The sequence below is a fragment of the Desmodus rotundus genome, chromosome 7 (assembly GCF_022682495.2).
Source record: "Desmodus rotundus isolate HL8 chromosome 7, HLdesRot8A.1, whole genome shotgun sequence".
NCBI lineage: Eukaryota > Metazoa > Chordata > Mammalia > Chiroptera > Phyllostomidae > Desmodus > Desmodus rotundus.
In genome coordinates this window covers 10,001,397-10,016,113 of record NC_071393.1, presented here as the reverse complement: position 1 = coordinate 10,016,113, position 14,717 = coordinate 10,001,397, and the positions used below count along the sequence as shown (strand labels likewise).

The window sequence follows — 14,717 nt, the reverse complement described above, 5'->3', positions numbered from 1 at the left end:
GCCCAAGGCACAGATGAGGCCCCTGGGGCCCAGTGAGGGGAGATGACCGAGGGAGGCTGTACAATTACACACCAGGTCCCCGAGTCAGGCTTTCTGGGTTTGGGGCTTACTTTCTCCACTTAATAGCTTCCTTTCACTTAACTTTACTAGGCTATAGTTTCCTCACTGTAAAAAGGGGATATTAGTGGAAGCCCGTTTGAGGGGCCATTTAAGAAACAAGCAAGATGACTGACACATGTACGGAATTCAGCCCAGCACCTGGCACACAGTAGGTCCTCAGCAAGGATTAGTTACTGCTGTTGCCCAGAGCCTCACAGGGAGACAATGTCAAGAACTCCAGAGTACCGAGATCTGCCTCAAAGTCTTCATCACTACCCTCCACTACCTCATCCTGTAGACAAATCTCACGAGACCCTCTTTTATGGACCCCAAGTTCTGTTTTGACCCCTTTTTGATTTTTGTGGTTGTGGCGTGTGTGCGGTTTTTGTTGGCAGGGAGCTGGCCCGGGCTGGCGGTAGAAGGGGGAGAAATGGGGCCTGCTCCTCTGCTTGGTCCAGCTTCAGTCTGGATCAGTCCCTTCCCTGGGGCTTCCTCCCTGATAACATGCACCAGGGAAAGGGCTTGGCCAGATGTTGGGGGCGCCACACCCTTGATCACACAGCTGTCAGTCCTCTGGCCACCAGACTGAGCTTCCCAGGCAGAAGCTGTGATTCACACCATCTCCCCTTCCTCCCAATTGGTCTACTGCCCAAGTCACTTTCCCTCTCTGAATCTCGGTTTTTCCCCTGAAAAATAGTGACAGTAATTGCACCTCCCTCAAATGAGGGGAAAAAGCTGTGTGGAGTATGTGACAGTGCCTGGCACACAGCAGTATTTCCCCCTCCCTCCATCACCATCCCTCTGTTTGGTGAACTCCTACCCATTCTTCAAAGCCCACATCAAATGTTCCTTGGTTTGTGAAGCCCTTTCAGACACCAAGACAACACTGTCAGGTCCTTCCTCCGTGGTCCTACTACACATTGTATCTGCTTCCACCACCAACAGGGGGGATATTCAAACGATTCAACAACTGGTTGAGTGTGGCCCCTTCCGAAGGCAGCCCACTGAAGGGCTGCCAGGTATCTCTCTCCAGTTGCTGGCTGTGAGAAGGTCCAGAAGGCACCAGGGGATAAAAGCGGTGGCTTTGCTGATGGGGGGTGGAGTGGGGTGGTGGCAGGCTCTACTTATGAACTGATGTGCAAATATCTGAATATTCTGACAACGGAGGAGGCATGGCCCTCACTGGCTCGGTCTCAGCCCCAGGTTCGGCACTTATCCCACTGCTGACTACGAGACTGCGAGCTCCGGAGTTCAGGAGGCGGATTTTTCTCGTCTCCCGGTCCCCCTAGTGCCTGGAACAGAGATGGCTGAGTGGAGATGAGGAGCATGAGTGAGGCTGTGAAGGGTCCCTAAATTGCCTCCCTGGGACCCTCCATTTGGATTTGGGCTCAGGCCCAGCAAGAGGGCTTCAGGTTATCTTTGGCTCACCAAGTAGGATTTCAATAAGACAAGACCCCAGATTTGCATATTCATACATGCAAATGTGCCCCTTGATGTGATACACCATTCTTGATTTTTTTAAAGAGCTGTGCATATGAAATGCCTGCAATGGAGTATGGCGGGAAGCATGGGAGAAGGCCCTTCACGCTCAGGTTCCTGCCATCCCCAGACGCTTCTGTCTCCATCCCGACTCCAGTCTCCATTTCCTGCTTCCTTCAGTGAGAATCCCGCTCACTGTTGGCCCCTCAGCTAGCTGTTGCCTTCTCTGCCCGAAGCTCGCCCCAGTCCTAATTCCTGTTCCTGGGGCTTGCCTTCAACCCCATCGCAGCCTCGCTGCATTCACATTGCCTACTGTCTGACACAGTTTTTACCTGTCTACTGCCCTCTTAAGGAGCCACAGACTGCCCCTCCTTCTCAGGATCCTGGGACCAGCCTCGGAGCTGACCCTTCATAGCTGCCCAGCAGAGAGCTGGTCGATCGGAACAGATGACTGAACGGGCAGTCAATGACAGACTGCTGTTCTCTTCAACAACGAGCTCAGGGAAATCTCGGGGCCAGGACTCAGAAAAACCTTTGGTCCCACCTGACACCTTTTTTCGTCTCTGCCTTTGCAGGAGAGCGGGTGAGAAAGGCTCTGGTGGGGAGGGGACTCAGAGAGCCAGGACTGGGGGGCACCCGACGTCCCCAGAAGTCAGGCAGGCATGAGTGGGGTGGGGCCGGCTCTGTGGGCTGCAGCCGCTTTCAGGGATAGCAGGGGAAGCAGGGGCCGGGCTCTAAGTCCTGGCTCACCACTGGTCTGCGCCTAGAACTGAACCAATGTTATCGTTACTACCATTGATGCTGCTGTTGTTGCCACAGTTATTTCGATTTCCACTGTTGCTACTATGTCATCAGCAGCACCCGTAACAGCGTGTACCACTTGCCTGTCACAGTCTAACACTGAGTCATACCTCTGGAGAGGTAGGTCTCATCATTATCTGCGTGTTGCAGAGCCAGAGAAACCGAGGCACAGCATGTCTGTGCAACTTGCTCGAGGCTCCTCAGCGGGTGAGGACAGAGACAGAACCGGCAAGGCTGTCGTCATAACACCCGCTGATGTTTGCCGAGTTTTGCCGCTGTGCCAAGCCGGGATCAGTGGTTTGCAACATTCCTTTGCTTTTGTCCTAACAACAAGGCTTTTGAAGAAGAGATTTCTTATCTTCATGATCTCTTTTTAACAGAGGAAAAAACTGTGGCTCAGAAAGGTTTAAGCAACTACCTCTCGCTCAGAGCCACGTTTTATTTTGTTTTGTTTTTTTTCAACAACCGACCTGCCTTGGCCCACAGGAGTCATTGGTCTCCTGTGAGTCCCAGTTTCTTTTCTCTGCATTGGGGGGTGGAGTTAGATGGGCTCTCCCCGGTCTCTGGGCTGGGCCCTCGGGGGTCGGGGGTCGACAGGGCTTCAAGAACCAACAGCCAATCCGGTACCGCACTTAGCTGGTGTGGGAGGGCACTTTTTTTTTTTTTTTTTGCAACATCTTCACAGTCCTGCCCTGTTGGAAAACCATCCTGGGCAGGTGAGAAAACACGAGCCAGTTGCTCCCAATGGCATTTTTTAATGAGGGTCACTTGTGGCCACCGAATGGGCTGCCACAAATACCATAACCAGGGAGACCAGGTGGCTTCTGCTGACTTAAGCATTCCTCCACCTCTCAACTGCTTGCCCTTTAAATTCGTTTCTAACTTTGCAACAATTCCTCTGGGAGACAAGTGAGGGACTCGTGCCTGTTTTCTAGGTTGGAGAGCTGAGGCTGGGAGGGACAAAAGGAATGGTGCCATCAAGCCAAGACCTGAACCCTGTCTCCAAATCTCTGGCACACTGGGAGACCCTTCACAGGACCTGTGGGGCGTGGAGACTGTTGGGGGCATTTCCCACCTGTGACCACTCAGCACCGCAGGCATCTCTACAATGGAGGGGACTGGGGAAAGTTGTGGGCTGTGTCTCCTGCGAGGCCGAGGATCTTGGCAAAATTGGACTTCGTGACTTAGGGTGCCGGGACTGGGAACGAGGAGTTCCAGGATGCTCCACAGACCCTAACTACTGTGTCAACCAGGCCCAGCAAGGGCCTGTCAGCAGCCTGCCCCTCCTTTACCTCCCGGCAAGCCCCTCTGAGCACTTCTTTTCTTCCCCCTCATCCTTTTTAAGGGAGAAGCTCTCCGAAATTTTCAGATTTGCTTGCAACTGGAGGAGACAGGTCCCCTCCTAGCTGGCAGTCGCGATTGCAGGCCACATCAAGATTCAAGGTCCTCGTCTGTATCTCTGTCCCTTCAGTGTCTACAAAAGGCCATTATATACTATATCTTACTGTATATCACCAACTACCCCATACGGAAGTGGTCCTGTTTCAACTTTACTGATGAGAAAACTGAGTTTCAACGAGGTTAAGTGACTCTCCCAAAGTCACGCAGCTAGAAGTGGCAGCGCGGGGCCCTGCGCTCAGGTCCAGCTCCACACCCTTGCCCAGAAGTGCCGTGGCGTCCACTGGCTGAGGTCCTGCTACGGCCCCTCCCTGCTGCCCTTCGGGAGCACGGCAGGGGTGCGTCTGCTTTTGCTTTGCCCTGCGGTCTCTACCCAGACCTCGGCCCTGGCTTTTGTGTTCCTGAGACCTTTGTGCGCCCACGAGAGGACACGGGTCCTGTACATTTAAGGTCATGTTGACAGAGGTGAAATCAGGCCCCGCTGTCCCTCCATGCTGCCGGCTAGCTGGCATCCAAGATGTGGACTTCATGGAAAAGCTGGGGTTCCCTGGGACCCCTGAGACCCCCCCTTTCCTTTCCTCCCCCAAGAAACCTCCTACAGTGCCTTGCACAGGCATTCCTGAAGACATACTTTTTGACCGATCCCCCCTGCCCCCCCGATAAAAAGCCTGGGTATTTTCACTTGTCTGTCCACCCACCCCCGCCCCAGATCCCCAAGCCGAGTGCTGCCAGAGGCTGGCAAAGGACCATTCGGTTAATCAACAGTGAGGTCTGAAACCAGTGGGGTCCTTGCCCAAAACCAAATTAAAATGTGTCACACACTGCCCTGAACTGGTGCCTTCGCCCCCCGCCCCCACCAGGTGTCGTGGCCAAGACTGGCCCAGGAAGCTGTGCAGAGTACTTACTACACCGCTGGCCGACAGGAGGCTGAGCATCTGGAGGGGCTGGCTGGGCGGGCAGCTGGACCGGGTGTCGGGGCTGGCCTTGCCGAGGGCCTTGGGGCAGTGGTGGGAGCGCCTTTGGCGAGACTTCCGCCCTTCCTCGGGGGACCGGCCGCGGTGCCTGGGTCAGGGAAGAGACACCTGAGGACCTGTCGAGGGGAGCTGGGCAGAGAGGTGGTGGAGGGACCCATAGGATCTGAGGACTGTAGAGCATCCATCTGTCCACCCACCCGCCTGTGCACTCACCCCCGCCCTCCCTCCCTCATCCTCTAGTTTGTTCATCTGACAAACGTTGACTCATGCCCCCGATGCTGTTTGAGGGGCTGGGGGTGCAGCTGTGAAGGTAGAAAAGTCCCCACCTGGGTCCAGTCTCCTGTCCTTCGCACATCTGTGCAGTGTCTCTGTCTGTATGTGACTGCGTGTGTCTGGGTGTGGCCATCTGTGTTTTCCTGTGTTTGTCTATAAATATACGTGTGGATCTCTTTGTGTCTTTGTGTGTGTGACTTCGCCATCTGTGAAACAGAGGCATCTTGTTGACTGTCACCCAAAACTTTCGGGAAGAAAACAGCTGACAAAAATGACAAAGACGCCTCCTGCGAGCTGGTCAGACCTGGAGCTGGCTGCCCCGCCTGCCGTGGAAGCCAGAGGGGTCTCTGACTCTTCTGAAAGGGACACATGGACTCCGAGTGGCCCCTTGGCTCTGAGCTGCAGCAGACAACAAGGAGCCGTTGCTGACTTGCCCGGCACTCGTGACCCCCCCAGAGTGCTTTCCCAGACTGCCCTGCAGCCTGGAGACACAGGCAGGGCAGGTACTGCTTTCCCATTTCGCTGGTGAAGAAACTGAGGCTGCCAGCCCTGTAGGGACCGAGGCCTCTGGTTCTTGCCCTGGGGGTCCCTCTCTGCTTGGAGGTCTGCAGATCACCTTGGCCAGGCGCGGGGTCCCAGGCGCAGCGCTCAGGTGGCTGCTGTGACTGTTGGAGGGTCCCTCAGCTCAACGGGCAATGGGGAGGCCCAGCAGAGGTGACAGCAAGGAGGGCGGTGGTGGGGCCTGTGATGGTGAGGTGGGGGAGGGGAGGTCCACCACAGTGCCCTGAGAGTCTGCGGCCAGGAGTGCTTGCCTGCCGGGAGCTGACCCTGCCTGGGCTGCGGGGAGGCTCGGGCTGAGCCGCGCAGACCCAGGTCCCTGTGCCTGCTCAGCTAGTCCCTGTGACCCTGCTCAGACCCCTTCACCCACCAAGACGCAGGCTTCTCACAGCGGCACGTCGCTGATGCAGTTGAGCCCAGGGTGCCCGTGCCCGCCAGGAGCACCCTGGAGCACCCGTGGCTGCACAAGCGTGGGTGTCGCTCCTTGCAGTAAGGGAGACTGCACACCCTGGGGGAGTGGAGGGCGTCTCCGTGCGGGGTGTTGGAAAGCGCCCACTGTGGGCACGTGCTAGGTGACTCTGGGGAGTTGGAGCTCTGCTCTGCATTGGGTGCCATCGGAAAATGGAGGTAATTCCAACTGGGCACCTTCACAGACCTTATCTGGGAAAAGGGGTGAGCGGCCTGAGGTCCAGGCTGTCCTTGCTAAAGCAGCAGCGGTCACTCATGTTAGTCTGGATGGACACATGCTGGGTCACCTGTGTGTTCGGACAAAGTTCCTGTTTCGTCTGGGCTCAGACTCAGGGCCAGGCACAGCGCAGGACTGAGATAAATATCTCTCCTTCTCGCTCTAGACCTTCAGATCGAACTGGGATGCAGTGGGACCAGGACCATGACATGAACACGGAGCCACGTGGGAGGAGCATTTCAGAAAAAACAGAGCGGCCTCTGACCCCCAGAGCCGGCCTGGCACTAGGAAGCGGGCCGTGGTGTTCCCGCTGCACACCAACGATTATAAACATGCGCACCAGCAAAGCCCTGCTCCTTCGTCTCTTCTTCCCATCCGCGCGAGAAGCCTCCTTCCCCTTCGCAGGCTGGGACAGCCAACATGTCAGCACAGACAGGGCTCAGGTCAGGAGAAACAGGGCACTTAGTGCTGTGTGGCCTTTCATAGGTTGCTTAGCATCTCTGTGCTTCGAGCAGCCCTTAGCAGGAGTGTAAAGTCCACAGCGGGACTTCCTGGTTCAGTCCTAGCTCTGTCACTTGGTGAGGAGCAAGTTCCTGAACTGCTCTGTGCCTCGGTTTCCTCACCCTTAAAATGGGAACGACCGCAGTGCCCGGGTCCCAAGGGTGCGCAGGGAGAGCGCTGGTGCCTCAGTGCAGTCTCACAGGCACCGGTGTGAGCAGCAGCTCCTGCGGGGGCCCCTAAGTGGGGGTGGTGGGTCCCTTCTGTCTGCACCCTCTCTTCCCAGGGAAGTGGGACCCCAGCAGCTACGGGGTGGGGGAGCGACGCTGGTGACAGACTGGGCCCTGGGCAGCGGCTGGGGTGGGGGCTCTTTGGGGTGAGGGGTTACCTGTTCTCACAGCTTGAGGACCGTGACTCCGAGCTCTGGGATCGCGAGGGGCAGTGGTGACGGTGGTGGCGGTGAGACTTTCGGGGCCGGCTTCGTGACCTTGGGGGTGGGGTGAGGAGAGAGTCAGAGGAGACTGATGGATCGACTGATCAATTGACTTTGATCTTGTGACACACATTGCCCTCTGTCACTGTCCCTCCCAAAGCTAAGCGTCTCCCTCCACCTCAGCCACATGTCACTCTAGCTCCCCACATGGGGACCTGGAGTCTCTAGCAGCCGAGCTCAACATGAGTGAGCAGCAAGGGGGGTCCTCTGGGTGACTCAACTTCCCACCCTGCTGGAAGCAGATGGCTGCAGACCACACCCCGAACAGGAACGTCGCCTCTGCCTGTCTGTCACCTCTTCGATTTCAGACAGGGTCATGTGCCACGAGGTGCCCCAGCGGGTGACTCAGTCAGGCACTAAAAAATGCCAGCCGAAGGCCACGGGCACAGAAAGGGGTGGCTTTGCCTTCAGAACATGGGCGTGGGGCTGGGTCTTCTAATTGTTCAAGCGAATGTAGAAACACAGGTATTTATGCACAAGATTCCTATTTTAAATGGAAGCTCTTCCTTTTGGTCTTTTAAATGACACTGTTTGGGACAAACAAAACACATTTGCAGAGTAAATTAGGCCCCTGAGCTGCCAATTTGTAATGTCGGACGTGGAAAATTAAGTCTAGCTTCTTAGCATGGGGTCAAAAGCCCAATTTCAGAATGAGTTACAAGCATCATCAACAACAAAAATTACAATAATTACGACCACTACCACTGAAAGTGGTATCTTTGCTGGTTACCTCAGCTCTGCTTAAGCAACAGTAATGACTCAGCAGCAGCAGGGGCTGCGGTCACCATGGATGCACAGGGGGCGTCAGTGGCTGGGCCGCGCCAGGAAGAGCGTGGGAGTTAGAGATGGCTCCATCAGGAGGTAGCCGGCTATCCCAACAAAGGACTCGGATTCTTGTAACGCGATAACGAGGCCATTGCCCCCACGTCAAGTCCAAAGTCTGACCTTGAAGCCCAAGCACCTTCGGGAGTCACGCCAGCCTCCTTGCGTGACAGCTCCTGGCCTGGCAGGCACAAGCATCCCCAACATGCTTTTATTCTGGCGCACGCGTTTCCCAGTTCAGGACGTCCTTGTGAAGGTGACGAGGGTGACAGGCCACCCGTCCCTACCTAACACACACTGAGCGCCCGGCACTGGGTTCCAAGCTTTTCCCTTAAACGGACGCCCCCACCCCTCACAGCCACCTACGTACGGAGTGGGTGCCCCGGGATTCCTGTCTCACAGATGCAGAGGCCAAGGCACAGCAAGTTTACTGCACTTGCCTAGCCTGCCACCTGGAAGAGTCCCACCTCCGTCCTCACCCCCCACCGAAACACCCCCTCCTGCGGAAAGCACCCCCTCCCCACCACCCCTCTCCCCAGCACCAGGGCACCGTCTGCACCTGGACTTCCCTGCCACCTCCTCTGCCACCACGGCACCGTGACCCGTCCCACATCTTGCTCCGGGGCCCCGCTGCACTGTGAGCTCCTCGAGGCCATGAGAGCAGCTGGCGAACCTCTGTCCTGGGCTCTGCACAGGGCCCACCACATGCCAGGGCCCCCTAAGGGATGTTGAGTAAGAGGCAGTGAACTCACTCCCAGGGCCACTGGTTTAAAAGTGGCCCTGACATGGGACTTGGCAAGAGTAGCCGCCCTTTATCCCAGGGGCACCTGGTATAAAGAGTGGTATTTCTCACTCTGGTCTTTGGCTTTTGCAGACTTTCTTGTGTCCTGCTGGTGATTTGGGGGACTCACCTAGCCCTTGGTACTGGGGAGGGTGGGGACCCCTCCCAGCACCCTTAGGGCCTGGGCTCAGCCCCTGGCTCTGGGGCATGTGCCCTGTAGCCCCTCTGGACAAATGATGCTGTGGACTCGGGTAGCATGTGCTCTGTGTGTGCTTAGCATGACAGCACATGCAATCCTAGGGCCAACGACTGCCTCTTGACTTGAATAGCAAGCTTGATAATCAGGAAGTTCTCCCCTGAGCTAACTCAAAGCTCTACTGCTTCCTTCTGGAGCTTCCCCCAGGTACCGTGGTGGTGTCTGGCATGGCCTCCTCTGCGCTGACTTTGGGTGAAGCGACCCTGTGGAGCAGCAAAGCCGGGTGCCCTCCCTCTGCACCCCTGCCCCTACTTCCCTCCCCAGCAGCGGACTGCCTTTCATCCCATTGCCTTTGATCCTCACTTTAGAAGCTTCTTGGCAGGAGATAAATGATTAGTTGATTGGAAAACACTCGCACTAACATTTGCAGGGTATAAAGTAGGTGGGTTGTAACCAAATTTACTTTTAATTTGGCTGGGAACTGAACTCCACAGGCAGCACTGGCTGATTTGAATTTCTACAACCAGCTATAAACCGTGAACCAGCTGGGGCCCCGGGACAGGGCAGGCGCTTCGCTGAGAGCTCCGAGCCCTGAGCTCCAGCACAGGGCTGGGACGCATATGCACACTCACGCATGTGCATGCATGTGACCATTCCCCCTTAACTCCTGGTGCAAGCACAGCACACACATGTGCACAGGTAAAAGCCACCCCCACCCTCCGAATGCATAATGCACACAGCCACACAAGCAGGGCACGCTCACAGTGCATACAATTCACTCACAACGGTGGACGGTGCACATAAGCACGGTGTACGTGAGGCATTCACATGAACACAAACACGTGCCACATCCACCAGGTACCCATGTTGCATGCATTTGCACACACAGTTCACACAGATGTTCGCATGAGGAAAAAATGTATAGATGGTTGCCAACAATGCGCACACCACACACACTAGATACAAATAAACACACAACACACACAGGCACACAGAATTCACAGGCAGAGGGCGTGCCAGGCACACAGGTGCACACCCTTCACCTTCTTGCACACAAAACACACGCACACTCACATATCACATACACAGCCTTGTGCACGCACACACGCACGCCCAGACCCACAGAGCCCGGCCACACACAGGTGCCTTTCCCTTCTCCCCTCTCCCCACCCCCCTGTTCCTGTTCACCAGGCAACTTCAACACTTTCCCTGGACTGGGGAGAACATTCCCGGAGGTCCCGACTTACTGTTTTTTGTGCCTCTTCTCTTCCTTTCTCTTGCTTTTTGGGCTGGAGGAGCTAAATGACAAATGAATGGCCAGTTAATTGAAAGATACAAGATTCCAGTAAAGGCGAACATAAACAAGTAGTTAAAATGCTTAACACCCAGCGGCCACTAGATCCAGGCTGTGCGGGAACCGATACTGGTCACCTGCAAGACCAGAGCAGTCGACGCTGACTCTCACCAGCGGGTTTGGCTGGAGACACCGACCCATGCACCCAGGCTGATAATGTGGAGCTGAAGAGGCCAGGGTCAGCTTGGGTAGCTTGAAAATAACCGTAGCAATGAAAGTAATAATAATGCCTGCCATCCTGTGAAACTTTACAATAGAGTGGGTGTTCTGCTAAATCCTTTTTGCCCATAATCTCACTTTATTCTCCCCACAACCTATGGCAGAGGCCCAACTTAATGTGGACCCACTTTACTAGTGTGGAAACAGGCCCACACAGGTGAGCGGGGATGTGGTCCCCGGAGCCCGTTCTCCTGACTGCTGTCCCGTCATTTTCTAAGAGAAGAGAATGGACCTTTCAAGGGGATACCCTGAAGCCTTACGAAGCCGGGCAGGTTATGAAATGTTCTGCCCGTGAATATGCAAGTACCTGGGTTTCATTGGTTTGTTTTGGGTCAGAGGGCTTGGGCTGCAGAGAGAACAGACAGTGCCGGCCCGAGGCCCCAGCACCATTGCGTGGGGGCCCTGGGGTGTGAGCACTATTTGACGGTTGAAGTCAGACTGGCTTCAAGAAATCACCACACACGCACTCGGCGTGGGGCCTTGGTCCTGGGAACGGGAAACTGGTTTCATCTGACCGAAATCGGGCCTTGACGGTGGCTGCGGGACCTGTCTCCACGCCTGAGACTCGGCCTGGGCCGTGGAAGGGCCCGGTGCCTCACTGGAAGATCCCGGTTCGTGTTCCGGCCCCAGTGCACAGTTCCCGGTGACGTCAGGCAAGTCCGCTGTTTCGTCAGAGACCCAGCTTCCCTGGCTGTGAGTGACACTGGGCCACCGCTCAGGCTGCTGGGCTGAGTGAGTGGATGGCATCAGTACTCGAGGTCTACTCATCACCGAAGGGACGAAAGGACTCTGCGCCCTGCCCACAGCTCCCATGTAGCTACCGAAAAAGCCACGGCGGCGTGTCTCGATTCTCTGCCTGAGAGATCTGGTTTTAAGGTCTGGCTCTGCCACCTTCGCACTGTGTGTCTGTGGACACGCCTGTCCCATCACCTGTGTGAGTCTTAGTTTCTTCATCTGTAAAATGGGAATAATGAACACATCCACCGCACAGAGCGAGGAGAATTATGGGGGTGAAACACGCTCACACGTGGAAAGCACCGAGTGCCGGAGCCAACACATTTGTGCCCACCCCAGGTTTTCAGTCCAGTAGGACTCGGCCCTGTCGCTTGGCCAGGGTCTGGGAGGGATGCGGTGGGGTGGCTGCTGCTGATGTTCCTCCATGGGCCCCACCCCCTGGTTTCAATCAGCGCTAAAACGGACAGGCTCTGGCAAGGGTGGGAGACTTTTCCGAGACGGGACACTGGAGGGGCTGGTCCCGGAACAACCAGCTTGCCTGGTGGAAGTGGAAAGCTGACTGGGAGCTTTCAGGAAAACCAGGTCAAGCCTTTGTTTGGGAGGAAACAGACATGGGAAGATGGAGGGGGTGGTGCCCAAGAAGCCAGCCTTGCCAGAGAACACGGGGGCGGAGACTGGGATCTGAGCCTAGACGCTGCCCGGTTGAGAAAGCAGAAAGCTGAAGCAAGCAGCCAGGGGTGAGACAAGATTCTTACCTGTGCCTTCTCTTCTTGGAGAATGACCTGATGGCGGGAGTGGGGGGGGCAAGGAGAGAGGGAGGGAGGGAAGGAGAGAAAGGAAGACAGGCACAGAGGGAGGAAGGGGAGGGGAAAGAAAGGGAGGAAAATAAACACAGGTGAGTTAGAGGTTTCCTTTGCTGGGATGAATGTTTCAGTGCATTTGCAGCCATGTGGCATGGGGGTCGGCACCTAGCGAACCCTCCTCTTCGACCACACAGGCTATGAAAACACTGGTCTGCCTTTGGAATTCCCAGGTCAAAACCTACCAGTGCTCAGCCCTCACCCCAAAGTGTCAGTGACCCGCTGCAATGGGGTTGGGTGAGGTAGGTGAGGGTGATGTAAGAGCGTCCTCTGCCTCCCTCCCTACCCCCAGTCTCACTTTCATCTGCCCCTTCCTGGCTGTGGAGTCTTCATTGTCAACATCACCACTACCACTTTCATCAGCATGGGACGACCAGCTTCCCTCCCTGTGTGGGACGCTTACTTCGAGCCAGCCTCCGTGCTGAGCATCTCTCACACACGGTCTCCTTCCATCTTGCCCCAAACTCCGGGAAGTACTATTAACACCCATTTTACAAAGACGCTGAAGTTCAGAGAAGCTAGCTGAGATGCCCAAGGTCTCACAGCTTTCACTAGTGCAACCCCTACTCACTCTTTGGAGCTCCTCGCAGATGTCACATTTTCCTTGTAGCATTTTCCGGTCCCCTCAGGCTGCCCGGGTGCCTCCTCTCCGCTCCCACAAGCCCGGAGCGTAGCGTTACTCTGGTCTAGCCCTCTACCCATCTCCCCGACTGCAGCACGAGCAGCGTGAGTGCAGGGGCTGGGTTTTGGTCACTGTTCTGTTCCCAGGGGCCCAGAATCCTCATTCATGACACATAATAGGCATTCAACAAACAGATTTAAAAATGGAATTTTTTTAACCCGGAAGTCTTTTTAACTGAGAGGAGAAAGAAAATCTCCATCCATCCTCTACCCCTGGCTCCTCTACCTGCAACAAGTCAAGCATCACTCAGCAAACACTGAGATGGAGCAGCTGGGCCCGGCCAGCGGAGGGCGGAGCTCACTGGGCGAGGGCTGGGGGAGCGTTGGCATCCGCATTGCCTAACCTCCCCGTTTAGGGTCCTCCTCCCTACTCCCCCTCCACTGCCTGGGCGGACCGCAGCCAGCAGCAAAAGCCCCTTTCTAACCTGGCCCAGTCTCTTTCCGGGAGAAGAAACCCTGCAGTGAGAAGGCCCTTGGCTTCCAAGATCCAGACATGGAAAAGTCCCCCGAGCTGGGACAAATTATTCAGCACAGGTGACCAGAAGGGTCTACAGTCACGGCAGGCCACTGCCAAGGACTCCATGCTGGCAGAGGCTTCTCACACCAAATCAGCAACATCTCACTGACTGGTGTGACCTGGTCTTGTACAGCTGACCCCCGAAAACATGGATTCGAACTGCGCGGGTCCACTGACCCGTGGGTTTTTTTCAGTAAATGCATACAGCACTGTAAGTGTGTTTTCTCTTTCTTATGATTTTCTCAGTAACATTTTTTTCTAGCTTACATTGTTGTAAAAATAAAGTAGATAACATATAACATACAGAGTAGGTGTTAATCCACAGGCTTCTAGTCATTGGTAGACTATTAGTGATTAAGTTTTGGGGGAGTCAGAGCTACACGGGGATTTTTAACTCTGCGGGGGGTCAGGGCCCCTGACCCCCACGTTTTCAACTGCATCAAACACAAACTCAGCTTCCATGGGAGTGCCTGGGAAGGTGGTGGCCATCATGGGTGGAACGGAAGTGAGTAGAGCTGGTTCTGGCAACAGAGCCCAGACCTGACCACACCCCTTGATCGGGAGAAGCTGCTTTGGGGCAACTTGGTGAGATGCTGGGGAAAAACCCGAATGAACTCTTTGCTTTTTTGTTCTGTTGTGATTAGCTGTGCAAGCGATCCACCATCGATGTAGGAGAAGCAGGAGATGCAGATGAGCACACAGAAAATACAAACCACTCTTCCCCCACCATCCAGTCCACTGCGGCCAATAACCTGCACTGGGAGCCTCGAACCCCCTGCCCCCGGGGGACAGCGGACTCTGTGAGTGTGTGTGAGTGTGGGCCTGTGGCCGGCCCAGCTCGAAGGCCCGTGAACACGCCCAGTGGTGACTCAGCTGCGGCTGATGGTCACCTGTGTGGAAACTGGCCCATGAGGACAGAGCTTCTGATTTTGCAGAGGAGCAGGAAAATCTGGTTTTTACATTGTGGGATCTCCCGATCGTAAAAGGTTGGCTTGTCCTGTGAGCCACAGATTTGCGTACTCTGGTGTGTATCCATCCCGTCTCCCCCTCTCCCCACCGATAAATCCACATGCATGTGTGAGGGTGTGTATGTGTGTGTGCACATTGGGCACCTTTTGGCATGTGTGACCAGTTCAGAATGCCCCTTAACTGTCCACAAGGGAGGGCATCCTCAGAAGCTGTGTTTTGCACGATCCCATCCTGTAGGACACAGCCGGACCCCCTGGGGGGCCTTTCCTTGGGAATCAGGAATAAGGGACAAGACAGACTCAGTGCCTTCTGGCTGGGCTCGCCA

The 14,717-nt window shown here is 55.6% G+C and overlaps 1 protein-coding gene across 2 annotated transcripts in view; it reads right to left on the bottom strand.

The window, feature by feature from the left end:
- The window catches only part of SRRM4 (serine/arginine repetitive matrix 4), a 135,754-nt gene that overhangs the window by 22,061 nt on the left and 98,976 nt on the right, over positions 1-14,717 (bottom strand). For both annotated transcript variants that reach the window (XM_024567029.4, XM_045200845.3), the window contains exons 5-8: positions 12,121-12,147; positions 10,305-10,355; positions 7,154-7,252; positions 4,683-4,839 (exon numbers count right to left, since the gene is read on the bottom strand). In XM_024567029.4, coding sequence (XP_024422797.2) covers positions 4,683-4,839; positions 7,154-7,252; positions 10,305-10,355; positions 12,121-12,147 — 334 coding nt within the window. The remainder of the gene's footprint in view (positions 1-4,682; positions 4,840-7,153; positions 7,253-10,304; positions 10,356-12,120; positions 12,148-14,717) is intronic.